The sequence below is a fragment of the Amaranthus tricolor genome, chromosome 11 (genome assembly GCF_026212465.1).
Source record: "Amaranthus tricolor cultivar Red isolate AtriRed21 chromosome 11, ASM2621246v1, whole genome shotgun sequence".
NCBI classification, from domain to species: domain Eukaryota; kingdom Viridiplantae; phylum Streptophyta; class Magnoliopsida; order Caryophyllales; family Amaranthaceae; genus Amaranthus; species Amaranthus tricolor.
This window is the reverse complement of record NC_080057.1, coordinates 27,119,649-27,133,678: the sequence shown is the minus strand read 5'-3', so window position 1 is coordinate 27,133,678 and position 14,030 is coordinate 27,119,649. Positions and strand designations below refer to the sequence as shown.

The window sequence follows — 14,030 nt, the reverse complement described above, 5'->3', positions numbered from 1 at the left end:
TAAACTTTGACATCTCCTTATTTAGAAATGGATCCATTATATTTTTTAATTTTATCTATATATTTTAACTCTCTTTTGATTTCATCTATACAATTTAATATTTTTCTTTAATAATTAACAAATATTTATATTTTTTTTAAAAACACTTTATTTTTTGTTTGATGCTAATTCTAAAAGACAAGGGTGTACATTGTAAGAAGCACAAAGAATGGAAGACATGGAAAAAAATGCAAGAACTCACAAAAAGAGGGTCACATGCAGTGTATGCATTTCTTCCTTCCGCTTAAGCATGTTCCCTGGATGGTGTTCATCAAATGGTCCTACAATTCTTAGTCCAAGTCCTACCCCATTCATCTTGTTCCAACTACTGATTAATTACTTGATTATTAGTTGGCTTACTAATCAATAACAAGTGTGTGATTAACGATAAACTTCGGGGATCCTACTCTCCTAATCACGTGTCCCCACTTTTTTTTTTATTTTTTATTTCTACTATTGTACATTATTATTAATCTAATTATAAACCGCTAATTAATATTACAATGTTTGATAAATAATTTTTTAATTGTTTTAGAACCTAAGAAAATGTGTTTAATGAATAACTTCTCGTTCAACTAAAAAGTTGACTTTCAAATAAAAAAGAAAAACTAATTTGGTGAAATTTTTCCATTAAATTTTAGCTGGTTGACCTATTTTTTTTTATAAACAACTTACAAATAATATATAATTTTAGCAAATATTTCCTTAAACATCTGATTTATCCAACTAACTTAAATGCAAAAAAAAAAAAAAACAACACTTTCAACTAATTAAAAGATCAACTAAAAAGTCAATAATCAACACCCAACAACCATACTTCACTATCATAATACCCCATTATTTTTTGGATTTAGCTTACCTTTGAGTTACAACTTAACATGCATGGTCGAATTTTTCTGTCTGCATCACCGTTTTTTTTCGGATCTTTTCTCAATTTTGTCCAAAATCTCTAATCTAACTGATTTAATATTCAAAACTAGATGACAATTGAAATCCTATGCAATTTATTTAACTATATTTTTTATCGTATTTAAAGATTAGATAAGTAAACAATAGTTATTTGATGAGGCTAAGACGCTATGTTAGAAAAAAAAATACTACCGTGTAGTAAATTAACAATTTATATAATTTTTAATAGTCCAATTAATATTTTTTTTAGAACGTTAGACATTTAATATTTTTCTCTACATTTTTTATATTTCAGGCTTCCAACAACTATTACAATAACTAATTTTAACAAACAATAATTATTTACACAACTAATTAGACAATTAAATATTTCCAAAACTAACAACTTCAAGATTGCATATTGTCTCAATTACAACTAATATACTCCCTACAATTCACTAATAATATCTCATTTGCTTTATGCACTCTATCTAATACATTTATTCAATCCTTAATATCTATAATTGTGTATAATTAAAAGTTATGAAAAGTTGATATAAATAATCATTGCATTGAGACCAATCAAACAAGATCCCACTTGACTATATTTTAACTTATAAATTAATAATAACATATAAATTAAGAGTAAGAAATAAATAGTATCCGAAAAGCAAATGGAGCAGTGAATTAAAATTAAAGAGAGGATTATTTAATCAATATGAAAATTGTGAATTGATTATCAACTAACCTTCTATTTCCTTGGCGTATCCTGTAAATTATAAAATTAACAGCAACTTAAGACCCAGAATGGGCAATGCACATATTAGTTGGATCTCCCTCTCTTTGTCAGTTGTCATATGATGTAAAATATGATAAAGCATCCAGGCAGCACCCCCATTTACCCAACTGTTTCCCTCCGTCTTTCTCTCTCTACAGATTATCTTGTTCGTTATAGCAGTCATTAGCATCTAATACTGTTTCCTAGATTGCAGTATGAATCGCAACTTTAGAGATTATAACTCCTCTCTTATCGCCGCTAGGAAGTATCCATCGCAACCACAACACCATCACAGAGATCACTGTTTCAATGACTCCGATGACAATCTCCATCTCTTTTCCCATTCTCGTCGCACTGCTCCTCTTACTCCTTCCGACGAATCCCTAGGTTTTTTTTTCTTTCTTTCTCATTTTGTCGGTCGGTCTCTTTACGATCTCACCTTTCCTTAACAACTTATTATGGAATGGTCCCTGTTTCTGCTTTCGCTTTCGTTTCCAATCACTCTTCACTCTATTTATCATCAATAGTGACGTTTTATTATTTTTACCATCTTTGTTTATTATAACAATGTAAATTTATTTGAATTTAATTTTGTGTGTGTTGTAGTTTCTATGAAATTGGGGAAGAATTCAGTTGGATCTGTGAAGCTGCCTGTTAAAAATGGATTGGATGATCTATTGGCCTCTACTGATGGCGGCAAACATGATTATGACTGGTTTACATCCTCACTCATTACTCCTGCTATCATTTTCGTGATCTATTCTTTCATGGGTACTAATACTAGTATTCCATTATAATACTATCCTCTTCCGTTTGAAGTCTTTCAATGATGGTGCTTCATGTGGAATTGAATTATAATTAATTGATTGATAAAATAGTGTAATTACTACTTCTCAGAATATTAAAATATGATCCATGAGCAATAATTGCCGCAAATCATTATCAGATAGCATGTGAACTATATATTTTAAAACTAGATTGCGTATTGTATAGTCTATGCTGTCATGATTAATCACTACCTGATTTTTCGCATTGTCATTGAACTAATCTGTAAATTCTTGGGCGTTATCATGATTTGTTACTGTGTGAATTAAGTTTGCATTAAGATGTGTGAACTAATCTGTAGATCATGGTAAGTGAATTAAGATGCGTTATTGGAGTTAGCTTAGGATCTGAATAAGTTTGCATTTAAAACGTGGTTGAATTTAGGATGTGATTTGTTACTGTGTGGAAGATTGTTTGACACTGATCTTTACAACTATATAGGCTATTGACACCTCCAGAAACTCCTCTTCGTGCTGCACCAGAGAGGAGTGATTTTCAACCAAGCTTAGCCGCTCCAAGAAGATCTGCGAGTAAATCAACCTCAACGACTAAACAGTCCAGGGTACGTTGTATAATGTTGAAAGTACTTAAATGGATCTTAGTTTTCTACATGGAAATTGATTTGTTACCTCTTTTTTCTGAATCTAAATCTTGAAAAATAATGCAGAATATAGCATAAACACATTTTACCCTCTCTTTTTTTATGTTTTTATTTTTTTAATGTACTATCTGCAGAATAAGTAATAAAATTTACCAAATTACAATGGTAGGCTTATATATCCTTGTTGATTGATGTAAAGGATGTAATGCTCTTGTTTTTGGTAATCTTTCATATTCTACCTTGTTGACCAGCATAATTTCATGCCATTAAAGTAGATTCTTGTGCTCATATGAGTTCTTTGGATAACTTGCCTTACACAATCGTATACTTGTGTCAGCTTTCAACTGGACAGATGGATAGCAGCCATTCCACAAGACCGGCAAGAAGCAGCTCTGTGACTCGCTCTTCTGTATCTGTGACTGGCAACAATACTTACTCTTCAAGTAGATCATCCATCTCAATTCTGAACACAAGTTCTGCCTCTGTTTCATCTTATATAAGACCGTCCTCCCCCATCATCCGTTCATCATCCTCATCAAGACCTTCCACTCCTTCTCGAACAACACCCTCACGATCTTCTAATCCCTCTAAAACCCGATCAGCTTCTACTATCTCTTCTAGTGACAAAAATCGGCAATCACAAAACTCAAGGCCTTCAACTCCTACTACTTCTAGATCTCAGATTACTTCTAACTCAAATTTTCCCGTCACTCGATCAAATTCTCGTCCATCAACTCCAACTCGGCGTAGTCCATCATCTAACTCAGCAGCACCTAGCCTTTCTGTATCAACAGGGCGTGTGAATTCTAATGGACGCAGCCAGACATCAACATCCCGACCTAGCTCCCCTAATCCTAGGTGTCGATCACAGCAGAAAGTTATTCCCTCTGATTTTCCACTTGAAACACCCCCCAATCTGAGATCAACATTACCAGATAGACCTCTATCTGCTGGGAGGTCAAGGCCAGGTGCTTCTCTAACATCAAAAATAAACACACAGACCCTAAACTCAGTTAATATGCCAAGAAGACCATCATCTCCTACTGTGAGTAGGGGTAGGTCTGTTGAACCACATGGAAGGGGCCATCTTCCATCTAATGGCCACAATGCTGACATATCTGAGCCTCGGAGATCAGCTTATGTTTCTGATTCAATGAGGAAACCTGTCAAGGCATCAACAACAATGGAAAACGGTGGCATGGGAAGGTCCATATCGAAGAAGTCACTTGACATGGCCATAAGGCATATGGTACATTTATTATTTCTGCCTTGATAGCTGTATCAGCATCTTGTAGTTGGAATTTTGTGCAGTCTCCATATGACCTTTTGTGCAGTCTCCATATGACCTTGAAAATCTTGAATTTATTTATGTCAAATGTTCCTAGTTTTAATGAAGGTAATCTATGCTTAAGACCATTTTCCTCTTTTAAGTTTGATACTTGTTTTCATCTAGGTTTTTGAAGAAGAATCTATCTTTTGTGTGTGCTTTAACTGTTTTGTGTTTTCCATTTATGGACTTGCTTGGTGGAACTAGCTGGTAGTTTTCCTCTTGATTATGCTATGGAAATGTCTATGCACTGTTGGTTTCAATTAATACCTTGCATTTATTTTGTAGGATATTCGAAATGGTTCAGGGAGCATGCGCCCACTTCCAAATACGTCCCTGTTTCCTCAGAGCATCCGTACTGCACCATCCAAAATCCAAATGGTTCATGGGTCTGGCAGCCCAACATCTGTCAACAGTAATGGAAGCCCGTCACTTAGCAATAATGAGTCCATGTTAGAGAGCGGTTCATATGCTAATGGGTTGCATGGGATTGGCAAGATAGAAGAAAATGGTCGGTTCTTTGGGAGATTGAGTGTGGCTGACATGTACGAGAGTACCCGGTATGATGCAATTCTACTAAAAGAGGACCTTAAGAACACAACTTGGTTGCATAGTGGGGACGATATGTCTGATCAGTGTTCCATTTTTGAAAATGGGTTTGAGCACCTGCCAGAGCCTTTTGGCCTCTGATGATTGGTACATTGTTTCACTATTTTATATATCTGATTTGATTGCTTAAATTATTTACTCTATCCTAAGCTTTATGGTTATCTCTGCGTAATTGAACGTCTCTTTTTTGGTTGGAGAAGAGCTGCTGCTGAATGCTTTGACTGATTGTTTTGCGAAAATTGCCTCTGGGCATCCCATGTTTCCAATTGTCTACATGATGAATATGTAATTCATATTATACAAAAATTATAATGCCCTGGATACTTCCCAGGCAATACTCATAAACTAGTTCTTTGTATATTTGATTCATTTTGTGATGATATAAATTGATCATCATGTTTATGCACTAGTGTCAAATTTTTGAAGCATATTTTTACTAGGCATTTTCGAGAATCATTATAAGATGTGGCACCCATGATAGTTATAGATATTTCCAGCCTAAGAGAGAATTATGATTGTTGGGGAATGGAGAAGTTGTGTAGGATGGATCTGGAGATACAAATCAGCATATGCCATGTGATCATGTAACATTGAGACTGAGCAGTTGCTTTCTATGATCCATTCATATCCCCGGCCAGTTTATGATGGTTTATAATTTTATGCTCAGCAGTTGTATTGTTGGTTGCTTGCTTTTAGGCTTCCTGCTTTTTAGTTTGACTACTTTTTCCTTCCTACTCTTACTTGTCATGTACTTTCCAAGTTTATTATTGGAAAATTTGACGATACTTCACTCTTGAACATGAATAATTGAAGTACTGTTATTCCAAGTGTCACTGAATTTGCATATTTGTGTTATTAACAACTGTGAAGTTTGTTCCTTAATGGTCGTTTTTGTGTGTTTGACAAGGACACATCCACAAAGGGCAGTTTTTTAGACAAATATTCAATGTTATGTTAGGTATTGAATACCACCTCTATTCTAAACTCTTTAAAATTGAATTACTTCTATGATTGCAGACATATGCTGCAGCAATCAAGCCTGATGATAAATAATACTCATAATAATAGTTTGGATTGCTCATTTATGGATAAGAAATGAAATAATCTTAGTCCTCATCTCAAGATCATGACTCGTGAAATGAAGTTTTGGTTAAACATATGATCCAAATCCACATGAGTGCTGTGTGTATACTATGAGTGTCCATTTTCTATGGGATTGGTTATTGATAGCCGGTAGCAGGTAGAGGTAGGTATCTGGTATCCCAAGATGAATCGAAACAGAAATACTCGTATCGCATGTCAAACATTGCTAGTATTAGGCTAGTAGCTTCATCCTGCCCATTACATTGAGAATGGTAATATGAATTGAGAGGTGGGTGCAGTAGGTCCAAATTCAACTACTTCAAATAAAGCTCTTTAATAATACCTTTTTAGATCTAGTACTTACTTACTAAATGACTAGTGATCAAAAGGTCAACCAATCAGTCCATTTTCACTGTTGAGTCATGGCCAGTCTGCTACTTCTTTTGAGGTGGGTGCAGTAGAGTTTAATAAAGAATATTTAGATTCTCAATTTTGAAGTAAGGATGAACATGCTATGCTAGACAGTCACTTGACTTTTTTTTTTTTTTTTGTTTTGGCTGTAGCTTCATAGTTCATCACTTGAATGGACACTTGACTATTTTAATATTATTTTAAGAATTTGTGAGTAAAGTACATTAGTTAGTTCATGTAATATATGTTACATTCGATGTAAAATTATTAGTTCCAGAAGGTAAATATTTATTTACAAATAATACAAGTTGTTAGAAGATTAGAAAGATTTGTCTTAAATAGTGTAATAAAGGTGATCATTATTTGGTATGTAGTAGGTGTTCAAGATCAACACTCTAATTTTTCAAATTATCATACAAGCTATTAATTTTAATGTATAATAACAAGTGACATACTTAGGATGGTTGTGTCATTTATAGTTTTTTAATTGAATTAAATATATTTACATTGCAATTTTTTAATTAAAGAAATAATTAATGATTATGTTAATTTAAAATTTACACAATTTAATCATATACGTTTATAATATTAAACCTCAACGTAAAAATGGAAACAAATAAATTAATATTTAAAATTAGTCAATCACAATGCGTCAACTACCATGACTATGACAAATTTTTGTATATATACTAATATTAAATTTCGTTTTTAATTACAATTTTGCATTAAAAGAAAAAATTAATATATTACACTTAATTAATTAAATAAAAATTTTAAAGAGTTTAATTGTTTCAATAGAACATTTTATATGCAAGTAAGGAATTATTTTAAAAAAATATTTAATTTAGTTTATTAAATAGTGTTTTAATAGTTTAAAGTTTAATTAGGTTAAAATCAAAATCAAGTAAATTAATTTGAATCGAATGAAATTACTTAATTCATTCAGAAATAGTTAGTTTATTTTATTTAAAGGAAGAGATCATCATAAATATACTTTAATATAATTTTATAGTTAAATTAGTTTAAATATTTTAATAAATTATATTGCTATCCAAAGTAATTATTTCAGTAAAATATATAGTACTTATTAAATTTTTCTTGTATTATTCTTTAAACTAGTTTACTATATTTACTATAACTATGTAATAAAAGTCAAAAGACAAACTCTCTAACTATGCAAGGAATCCAAGATGAACTATATGGTATAAACTGAAATTTCAAAAGTAAAGCTTTGGTGAGTTTGACCTATACATCTAATCCAATGTATTCGATATTGAGTGTACAAATTTTCATTGTTTGCTATCAATAAATGAATAAAATTAAATTAAAATTAAATATTTAAAATGCTTTAAAACTTATGTTATATAAATCATTAAATTAACGCATATCGTATATAGCATGTATACCTATAATAATGTTTTATATATATATATATATATATATATATATATATATATATATATATATATATATATATATATATATATATATATATATATATATATATATATATATATATATATATATAATTTTCTTCTTATTTGAAATATTTCACCTAAAAGAGAGATAAATTTAATTAATTTTTTGACACATATTTATAAGATAAAATATATCTATGTGAGATCTCATTAGATTTGTCTTATACTTTTTTATTATGTATTTTTTTATAATTTTTTATTATGTGTATTAGAGATATTAAAATTTAAAATTTACATTGAAAACTATGCAAAAAGTAAATAAGAAGAACAAAAAGAAAAGACGGAACTAATATATATATATATATATATATATATATATATATATATATTTCGCATAAGAAATAGCGGAATTTAGAAGAACAAAAACTCCTTAATTTAGGATAAAACAAAAACCTTCAAAAATAATTGTATTTAGAAGAAAACAGAGGGCATGAAAACAAGGTAGAAGAATAGGAGAGATACAGATAAACAATCTCATTCAATTCTACATTTCTTCCTTTCTGCTCTGCTCCTCTCCTCTTTTGTCTGTCTCATCCATACATCTATCATCTATCATCTATCCTATTCATTTTTTAATTATTTCAAATATTTTCATTTATTTTATCTAAACCATGTTTTCATCTAAATAGTGCAAGCATTAAAAATAAATAGAGTGATCAAATTTTTACAATTTCAATGCACCCAACTCCAAAAACAAAAATTTCTAATTAATAATCGTGTTTATAAATCACCATAAACAGGCAAAAATAATAATATTAAAATAAATAATAAAAATCTCATCCTATCGCATTCTATTTTCTACTATATAAAATTAATTTATTAACCTTATAAATAACCGTTATCTACTAATATCTTCTCCTAAAAAAATGTGCTCCCCACCTTCCCCAACCACTTTGCAGTCTGCACCATTTCATTTTTCATTTTTGATTTTTTAAGATCATTTGATACTGAAATTAAAATAAATGGAGTGGGGACTAAGTTATTTTCAATTTCAGTATCTTTTGTGGAGTTAAAAAAAAAAAACAAAACAAAACAAAGAATTGTAATTTTTAAGCAAGAAGTAGAAGCAAGGAACTAGGATGGAAGCAGTCCTTGCTTGTATTCCTCATTTTTCATTCTCCAAGGAAGAAGAAGAAGGATAAAAAAGAAGAAAGGTCAGAACTTGAAACAAAATCAGCTGAGATACTTTGAGATCTGTGTTTAATTTATGCTCCCTTTTTAGACTTGGGAAGCTTTCTGGGTGTATTAAACTTTTTACCTTCAAAAAGAATAAAAATTCTTTCTTTTTGAGTTGTTGGAGAGAATTGGAAAAAAAAAAACCCAGTTTCTGCTTCTTCTTGAAGATTTGCCGTTGTAATTGCCTTTTCTTTTAGCTACCCAGTTCCTCTCCAAACCCCTCTTTTTCTTTTCTACTTGCAAATGCAGCTCTATTCAGGTACATTTCTTTTTTCTCTTCAAAATTATGGGATGTTGGAGTAAGTTGGTTTGTTTTGTTCTTGTCTCTTCACTCATGCCACAAATGTGGCTCTTTCACCTTCCTCTATTCTTCTATTTTTAGACTAAATTGATGATGTATCTCACATTTTCTGAATTGAATTGGGATATTTTATGGATCTGTTGCCCATTTATGTCTAAAGTTCTGGTTTTTATGTTGTTGATGTGCAGAATTTGGATGAATTGATGATGTATATTCTTATTTGAGCTTTTCCATTTTTCCAAAGGTAATTTCACTTATTCTGCTGTTCAATTGCCTTGCATAGTTTACTGTTTGATTTTTTTTTTTTTTACCATTTTTGTTTTCCTGTCTTAAAAGTTGGAAATCTTCCACCTTGTTTTTGGTTAGATCACTGAATGTTCTTAATTTGTAAATTAATCAAAGTTTGGTTTCACATTCTAAGCTTAGATGCTAGACAAAAACTTGGAATTCCCCTAAGTTGGTATTTTAGTATACCCATTATTCTGGCAATGTAAAATAGGTCAAGATGTCACAAGTCTTGGAATGATCTTTCACTGACTAATCCAGCCTAATATGTCATGCAATTAGTTAATTTGATTGAGTGGATGCAAAGGAGGTTCAGTTTGAATTTTTTAGAAGTTGAAACCGCATGAAAAGGCAAGTGGGAGAAGATTCATGATGACTGATGAGTAAGAGTAATTATTGTTGCAAACATAAAAAAGACTCTTCTTTTTAGCAACTAACCTTGCATACTGCCAAGCTTTTTCTGCTTTCCACCTCACCTGATGTGTAGCTGTACTTTTAGCTTGGTTTTGGTACTTACTACTAATAATAAGGATTGTAATAAGGGTTAAATTACTAATGAATTGTACTGACTTTGTGCTGGTGACTTTCTTGTTTTTATAATTTAATTATAAATTTTATATACATATATGAGGGTGGGTGGATTGGTGTCAATGAATGGACCCAGTGTATAAATACCTTAGAGAGATACTGGATCTGGTGTGAATGAAAGCTCTGTAATTAGATGTTTTTGTTAGCATTAATCATATTGGTCCAGGGATACTTCAATCAGGGAGAATTACTCTATTATCATGTGGCTCCCATTTCGGTGTACATTTACTCTATGAGTTGGTTTTTGGTACTTTAGGTGAAGCATTTGTACCTTCTTTTCAATTGCAATGACAGTTGAGATTTTGCTTGCTGCTTTTATACCTTGCTTGTTATTCTGTGTAGTAGTATTTTTTTATGATCCAGTAGTTGTAACTCCCTTACTGTATGGGTTCTGCATCTCGTGTCTTGGTTCTAGATTTGCTTTCCTACATCGTCCATGTCTTGCATATTGCTTATGTGAAGATGTGATTCATGTCTTGTATTTTTTTCCACTTGGGCTGTTTCTGCCAGTTAAGGAGTGACTTAAAACTTATTTTTCCATGTTGAAAAGATCAGAAGTTATTTCCCCCGCAACAAATGCTAAAATTTTCTATCTGTCCCGTGCTTCCTTCCCTCCATTTCCTTCTCTTTTGAAATTTTTCATCAAGGAACTAAATTAGGGGAAAATGTTGTTTAAAGATTGAAATTCATTTGAATCTACTCCATTTTCCTTAGAAATGAAATTTAGTTCAATTAATTTTCATCCAAAGCGTACGCACTTTCGACCAATCTATATGTGTATTTACTATTTAGCTATTGTAGTTGGTGTTAGAACTCAAATTTTCTACATTTGAGATTTAGATAGGGCATAATAATGTAGATTTGATACAGCGAAATTACATATTTGAGGTGGCTAGGTTTAGAAAAACGAATCAAGCCACTTATCAACTTTTTTTTTTCTCATGCCAGGCATACTTGAGGAGTTGCAGCAGCTGACCAGCAACTATTCTGTTGAGCACCAACATCAAGACTATCTATGAAGCTCTATTTTATTCTGACATTGTTGCTGCTCTTTCTCATATTTTCACCTCCAAGCTATGCTAATCTTAAGAACGACCAGCAAGCTTTGCTACAGTTTGCTGCTCTAATCCCTCATGGTCATAAAGTAAATTGGAATTCCACTATCCCAGTATGCACTGCTTGGGTGGGAATTAGTTGCAGCTTAGATAACAATAGTGTTATTGCTGTTAGGTTACCGGGGGTTGGACTCAAAGGTCCGATCCCGAAGGATACTCTTGGGAAATTGAATCACCTAGAGACCCTCAGCCTTCGGTCGAACCTTCTCTCTGGGAATCTTCCATCTGATTTGCTGTCCCTTCCTTCGCTCCAGTATGTATACCTCCAAAAAAATAACTTATCCGGAAAAATTCCTTCTACATTATCTCCTCAACTCATCGCATTAGACCTTGCTTTCAATTCCTTGGAGGGAGAAATTCCATCATCGATTCAAAACCTAAGTCGGTTAAACAAATTGTTCCTTCAGAATAACAGTCTTACAGGATCCATACCCAAATTGAATAATCAAACTCTTAGATTTCTGGATTTGAGCAACAATCACCTAAATGGCTCAATTCCGTTGACGCTTAGTAGCTTTCCTAATTCTTCATTTCAGGGTAATACTGGGTTGTGTGGGCCACCACTCAACCAGTGTCCTGGTGTTTCTCCAACTCCTGCTCCTACACTGCCTCCTACTGCGTCGATGGGTCCTTCTCCTAGTGTTTATGTAAAAAAACACTCGAAGAAGAAACTAAGCACAGGAGCTATCATTGCCATTGCAGCTGCAGCAGGAGGTGTGATTCTAATCTTTCTACTTCTGATGGTTGTCGTGTGCTGTTTGAAGAAAAGGGGTAGTGAGAGAAGTGGTGTTCGCAAAGGCAAAGGTTTTGGCGCCGGAAGGACTGAAAAACCCAAGGAGGATTTTGGTAGTGGTGTTCAGGAGGCTGAGAAGAACAAACTAGTTTTCTTTGAAGGTTGTTCCTTTAACTTTGATCTTGAAGACCTTTTAAGGGCCTCTGCTGAAGTGCTCGGAAAAGGAAGCTATGGGACAACTTACAAAGCCTTATTGGAGGACGGTGTAACAGTGGTCGTGAAGAGGTTGAAAGAGGTTGTGGTCGGTAAAAGAGAGTTTGAACAGCAGATGGAAACAATTGGAAGGGTGGGTCAACATCCTAATGTTATTCCCCTACGAGCTTATTACTACTCTAAGGATGAAAAACTTCTTGTCTATGACTATGTATCTGCTGGCAGCCTGTTGGCACGTTTGCATGGTATGCTTCCCTTTTGTTTCTCTTTGTTGTATCACATCTTTTTCAGAGTTAAACCTTTTTGTTGTTCTTAATCTTTGCCATATTTAAAAATTTTGAACTGAATACTGTTTAAAATTTCAGGTAGTAAGGATGGAGAAAAGCCGCCACTGGACTGGGACTCCCGGGTAAAGATTCTACTGGGAGCCGCCAAGGGAATAGCTCATATCCATTCTGCTGGTGGTGGCAGGTTCACACACGGGAATATCAAATCCTCCAATGTTTTTCTTTCCGAGGATGTCAATGGTTGCATCTCTGATTTTGGTCTAGCTCCTCTAATGAACTTTCCTGCAGTCCCTCCGAGAATTGCAGGTTACAGAGCACTGGAAACAATAGAGACAAGGAAGACCACTCAAAAATCCGATGTCTATAGTTTTGGTGTTCTCCTCCTCGAACTGCTTACAGGGAAGACTCCGGTTCAATCACCAGGACGTGATGATGTTGTTGATCTTCCAAGGTGGGTCCAGTCAGTGGTTCGCGAGGAATGGACGGCAGAAGTATTCGATGCAGAGCTAATGAGAAATCAAAATATAGAAGAAGAATTGGTTCAAATGCTTCAAATTGCAATGGCTTGTGTTTCCAAGGTGCCGGATTTAAGACCGGAAATGGAAGAAGTGGTGAGGATGATTGAAGAGACCAGGCAATCCGATACTTCGAGTCGACCATCACCTGAGGCAGAGGGGTCCAAGTCAAAAGACTCGAACTCTCGTACACCATAAGTAACAAAGACGGTTGATTTTGGTTGCATATTACAATCATAGCTCAAAAATTTGCAAATACAGGCTGATAAGGCCTGTCATTCTTTTGTTATCAGATTTTATAATTGACGATCAGTATAGGAATATGTTGTTGTAGGCTTGTTTTGAATTGTACATTGTTATTTATTGGTGTACATCTAATTTCATGTATGTGTTCTTGGAGCTGACGAGACTCGAAATTGATCATTTGAAACTTGAAAGAGATTTGGTTATTTATGGGTGTTTTTCAGTTTTCAGCATTAACAGAAGAATGTTTCTAAAATTTACTACTATATGTCCTATTGAGTTTACATCATACTACCATACACTAAAACTGTGCAGCATTAGCTGATACAAGCTGTCTTTTTATATTGTAGAGCATTAACCCAAACTTTGATACTTTTTGGGTTTTATTTAATTATTTAATTACACCAACTCTCCAATCAACATCAAGCTAATTAGAGTGAGGTAACCACATCAGTTTTTTAAATTTCATTTTGAAAAACCTTCAAGTTACAGCTACATAGGACTATTCATTTTAGCAAATCAAGCTATAATTGAA

At 33.1% G+C, this 14,030-nt stretch overlaps 2 protein-coding genes across 4 annotated transcripts; both read left to right on the top strand.

Moving 5' to 3' along the window:
• Positions 1-1,479: 1,479 nt before the first annotated feature.
• Positions 1,480-6,870, top strand: LOC130826891 (uncharacterized). Its single transcript, XM_057692506.1, has 5 exons — positions 1,480-2,092; positions 2,312-2,420; positions 2,972-3,092; positions 3,469-4,380; positions 4,747-6,870. Exons 1-5 carry the CDS (start codon positions 1,921-1,923, stop codon positions 5,146-5,148), a joined length of 1,716 nt encoding a protein of 571 aa, XP_057548489.1. The 5' UTR covers positions 1,480-1,920; the 3' UTR covers positions 5,149-6,870.
• Positions 6,871-8,483: 1,613 nt separating this feature from the next.
• LOC130827185 (probable inactive receptor kinase At5g58300) lies at positions 8,484-13,701 on the top strand. 3 transcript variants are annotated; one of them, XM_057692836.1, is made up of 4 exons: positions 8,484-9,474; positions 9,705-9,760; positions 11,338-12,695; positions 12,816-13,701. In XM_057692836.1, exons 3-4 carry the CDS (start codon positions 11,405-11,407, stop codon positions 13,448-13,450), a joined length of 1,926 nt encoding a protein of 641 aa, XP_057548819.1. In that variant the 5' UTR covers positions 8,484-9,474; positions 9,705-9,760; positions 11,338-11,404; the 3' UTR covers positions 13,451-13,701. The 3 variants fall into 3 exon arrangements, with proteins under 3 accessions (XP_057548819.1, XP_057548820.1, XP_057548822.1); XM_057692837.1 differs by having other exon boundaries at positions 8,819-9,193; XM_057692839.1 differs by lacking the exons at positions 8,484-9,474; positions 9,705-9,760 and adding an exon at positions 9,834-10,771.
• Positions 13,702-14,030: the final 329 nt, after the last annotated feature.